Consider the following 4,373-nt stretch of genomic DNA (forward strand, 5'->3'; position numbering starts at 1 on the left):
GGGAGTCACAGACTGAAACCGGCTCCAGGCTCCGAGCTGGCAGTCAGCACAGAGCCCGACGCGGGGCTCGAACCCACGAACCGCGAGATCATGACCTAAGCGAAAGTCGGACGCTTAACCGACTAAGCCACCCAGGCGCCCCTCCCCCCCCTTTTTTTTAAACATTAAAAAAAAGTTTATTTATTTTGAGAGAGAATGAGCAGGGGATGGGCGGGGGGGTGGGGGCGGGCAGAGGATCTGAAGTAGCTCTGTGCTCACAGCAGAGAGCCTATGTGGGCTTGAACCCATGAACTATGAGATCACGACCTGAGCCGAAGTCGGACACTTAACCGATGAGCTACCCAGGCGCCCTTACTTGAAGAATCATTAAAAAGTGAAAGAAGTTTTTGTGGAGTTGGTCAATTAATTTCTCCTCTGTTGAAAAGTAGCGGAAGATGAGGGAGACTTCTGGGAGGGGGTGTGGGGAGGATGAGCTCCTCAGACCTGTTGGATTTGGGGTGACATTAAAATCTCACGGCTAGTGGGAAGGTGGGAAGAGGAGACCAGACCCTGGACACCTCAGGTGACACCCATATAGTTCAAGCCCTGCCTGAACTCTCTCAGTGGCCCCCAGAGGCCAGCGCCGAGGACACAGGGTCCTGGGGTATCCCTGAAGAGGCCGGAATGCAGTGAAGCAGAGTGACCGCCAGATGTCGCTGCTGCGCCCCTTCCATTCGGCCCAGAGGCTCGCCTGGAACGCAGGAACAATGTCCCCACTTAGCTCCAACATTTATTGGTAATCTGGGCGGTTCATTGATCCCCACTACGTGCCAGACATTGTGCCCGGGGTTCTTCGGGACTTTAGTTCACTTGATCCTAACGGACCTTAAGGGGTAGAGGATCACTACCTTCGCAGACGAGGACCTGAGGCTCAGAGCCACCTGAGGCCACATAGCTAAGCAAGCAGCCAGGTTGGCCTGACCGCAAAGCCTGTGTCCACTCCACCTGCCCTGTACCGCTTGCCCTCCCACCCCCAGCCACTGGTATTCAACTTCCACATTGAAGTTATTTTTCTAGATAATGGGGAGTCACGCCAAGAAATCCCCCCCAAGCCACCTTCCTATGGTAAAGGGGGGGGCTGACACTTTGGGGACCACAGAATTGTGACAACTTGGTCCTTTTGTTTTTAAAGATTTATTTTATTATTTTATTTTACATTATTTTATTTTATTTTACTTATTTTATTTGTAGGCTCCACACCCAACATGTGGATCTAACTCACAACCCTGAGAGTGAGTCACATGCTCTACTGACTGAGCCAGCCAGGTGCCCTCATTGACCACTTGACCCTTAATTCCCTGACATCCCTCCAAGACTGGGGCTATGGCTTAGTGTTTGGGTGTCTGAATTTATCACCAGCTGAGGAAGAAAATGGAGCAGGACACACACCGGATAGTGAGACCTCCAGGGAGCTGAGACAGACCCTGGGGGGAAGGGTCTGCTGAGGAAGGGGTGCCTGGGGTGTCCCCACCTCTTCTTAGGCTCTGAAATGACTGGATACCCGATCTGGTGAATGACTTCCTTTCCTAAAGCCACAGCTTCCTTATCTGTAAAATGGGGTTACAATGATCAGCTCTCAGGGCTTGGAGGGACAGAATGAGAATATATATCAAAGGCACAACCACATAGAGGCATCCGTGCTAGTAAGAGAGCTTTCTGGGCACCAAGGGGAAAGGGCAGCTATGAGAATCATGCCCAACAAAATCAAGAGGACTTGCAGGAGTGACAGAGGGGTGCCAAGGTTCCCAAGTCCAAGCCACGTGGGGTGGGAGGGGTTCTTTCAGAATACGGGGTGACAGTGTCACCTCATGTCGAGGGGGCCAGTGGGGAGAGGAAGCAGGAGACGAGACACTAATCTGAGATCCTGGTGGTGGTGGGAGAGGCCGGAGAAAGGAGAGCAGAAGAGGAGTTTGACTTATGGTCCTGGAGAAACGGAGAAGTGCGGGCAGGGAACAGCGGGCAGAGACGCCCACCCAGGAAGCTGAGCGAGATGATGCCGGAGGCCAGGGAGAACGCAGAGGAGGCCGGGGTGGATTCCGGGGTCCGGGAGAGAGGGGGTGACCTAGTGGTGCCTTCTGGCCTGGACCATTCATTTCAGAGGCCGGGAAGGGAAGAAAAGAGAGAGAAAGGGCGGGGGCGTGGGAAGTGGTTTTCAGCCAGAAGAGACAAGCAGTGCAGAAGAAGATAAATAAATGCCGGAAGAGGAGGGAGAGCCCTGGGAGCTGTCCAGCCGGAGTGCTAACCGTGTACAGATGTTTCCGAATCAAATCCTACATTTTCGCACAGTAATGAACCTTCACAACCAGGTGGCTTTGTTCTGGGAATGCAGACTGAGTTCAGGATTCCATAACCTTGGGCCCTGGGGTGGCTCAGTTGGTTAAATGTCTGGTTCTTGATCTCGGCTCAGGTCAGGATCTCATGGTTCATGAATGAGTTTGAGCCCCCTGCTGGCGTTTGCGCTGACAGTACGGAGCCTGCTTGGGATTCTCTGTCTCTCTTGCTCTCTCTGCACTCCCCCAGATAATAAACAAACAAATAAATAATTAAAAAATGTTTATTCTATTTTGAGAGAGAGACAGAACACAAACAGGGGAGAGGCAGAGAGAGGGAGACACAGAATCCAAAACGGGCTCCAGGCTCCAAGCCGTCAGCACAGAGCTGGACACGGGGCTTGAACTCACGAACCGTGAGATCAGGACCTAAGCTGAAGTCGGACCTTAACTGACTGAACCCAGGTGCCCCAAAAAAGATGTTTATTTTAATAGAAAAATGGCTCTGGCATAAATAGACAATTTACCATAATTAATGATTAATAATTAATATGCATTAATTCTAATACATATATGAGACTAGCCAAGAAATATTTGAGAAATAAGAGTCATGATAGAAGACTTTTTTACTATTACTAAAACACATTTTTATTTATTATTTTAAGGGTTTTTAAAAGTTATTTTGTTCACTTTTTAAAATATTTATTTTTGAGAGAGAGCACGTGAGTGAGGTGCATGCAAGTTGGGGAGGGGTAGAGAGAGGGGACACAAGATAGGAAGCTCGGATAGCAGTTAGCTGGATGTGGGGCTCGAACTCCTGAACTGTGAGATCATGACCTGAGTGGGGCTCTCAACCGAGTCACCTAGGTGCCCCACAAATGGTGTTTTAAAAAAATGTTTTTTTTTTTAAAGTATAATCTCTGTTTTATTGTTTTTTTTCCCAGAGAACAGTTTTTCTTCAATCCGTAAGGACTTCGCTCTTTACATGGGCTTTGGCGGAGGTCGTGGGGCAGCACCCGCAGGTCTAAATCGGGGTGGCGGTGTTCGATCCTTCTGTGCTTCACGAGAGCGATTCCTGACTACCTTGCTGTGAATGGCACAACTCACACAGTAATGTAGTTTCACATACAGCTTGGGAAGCACATAGGCGTCGAAGACACTTGCCTCGGAAATGTCCCTGACCGCGGCAGCCTCCACTATGTTCCGGATAACGAACTTCTTAATAGCCTTGTCCTTGGGCACCCAACGGGCGCAGTTGGTGCAGCGAATAGGCTGCACGTGGCTGCGGCCCTTTTTGGCACGACCATTATTCCTTCTTTTCTTGGTCATCTTGGAAACGGGGACCCGAGAGAGCAAAAAAATGTTTTTATGTCTTTGTTTTATTTTGAGAGACAGAGACAGAGAGCGAGTAGGGGAGGGGCAGAGGAGAGGGGAGGAGAGGGAGACACAGAATCTGAAGCAGGCTCCAGGCTCTGAGCTGTCAGCACAGAGTCCAACACGGGGCTCAAACCCACAGATTGTGAGATCATGACCTGAGCCGAAGTCAGACACTTAACCAACTGAGCCACCCAGGCGCCCCTGGTGTTTTTAAAAACGTGGCTCACGTCATAGAATGAAAATAGGGTTACCTGCCTATCCAATATTTTAAGTCACATTTATTCCAGATATGTTAAGGATTTAAATGCAGAACCAAACCAAACAAAAAGCAGCAGATTTGCGGGAAGAAAACTCAATATAGTTTGAAGTTTACATAACTTTAAAACAGCAGAACTAAGGCAAAAGCAAACATCATAAAGAAAAATGTGATAAAGTTAACCAGGTAAAAAATGTAAATACCGTAAATGAAATTCAAAAAGCAAATGCCGACCGAGGAGAAACGTTTGCAACAGATGTGACAAGAGATTAGTACTTTTAATACCTAAAGAGGGGCGCCTGGGTGGCTTAGTTGGTTGAGCGTCCGACTTTCACTTAGGTCATGATCTTGCGGTTCATGGGTTCGAGCCCCGCGTCGGGCTCTGTGCTGACTGCCAGCTCAGAGCCTGGAGCCTGTTTCAGTCTGTGACT

At 49.2% G+C, this 4,373-nt stretch overlaps 1 protein-coding gene and 1 long non-coding RNA gene across 2 annotated transcripts in view; one reads left to right on the forward strand and one right to left on the reverse strand.

The window, feature by feature from the left end:
* LOC120233309 overlaps positions 1–4,373 on the forward strand; it is a 19,354-nt gene that overhangs the window by 5,151 nt on the left and 9,830 nt on the right. The window lies entirely within an intron of this gene.
* On the reverse strand, positions 3,217–3,642 carry LOC120233307 (40S ribosomal protein S26-like). The gene has a single exon (XM_039234461.1). It carries the CDS (start codon positions 3,636–3,638, stop codon positions 3,291–3,293), a length of 348 nt encoding a protein of 115 aa, XP_039090392.1. The 5' UTR covers positions 3,639–3,642; the 3' UTR covers positions 3,217–3,290.

Source organism: Hyaena hyaena, unplaced genomic scaffold, assembly GCF_003009895.1.
Source record: "Hyaena hyaena isolate Hyena2069 unplaced genomic scaffold, ASM300989v1 scaffold_86, whole genome shotgun sequence".
In the NCBI taxonomy this organism is placed as follows: domain Eukaryota; kingdom Metazoa; phylum Chordata; class Mammalia; order Carnivora; family Hyaenidae; genus Hyaena; species Hyaena hyaena.

What these genes read in the sequence shown, in the direction of transcription:
- LOC120233307 (XM_039234461.1), bottom strand. Translation starts at nt 3,638, where the DNA reads ATGACCAAGAAAAGAAGGAATAATGGTCGTGCCAAAAAGGGCCGCAGC.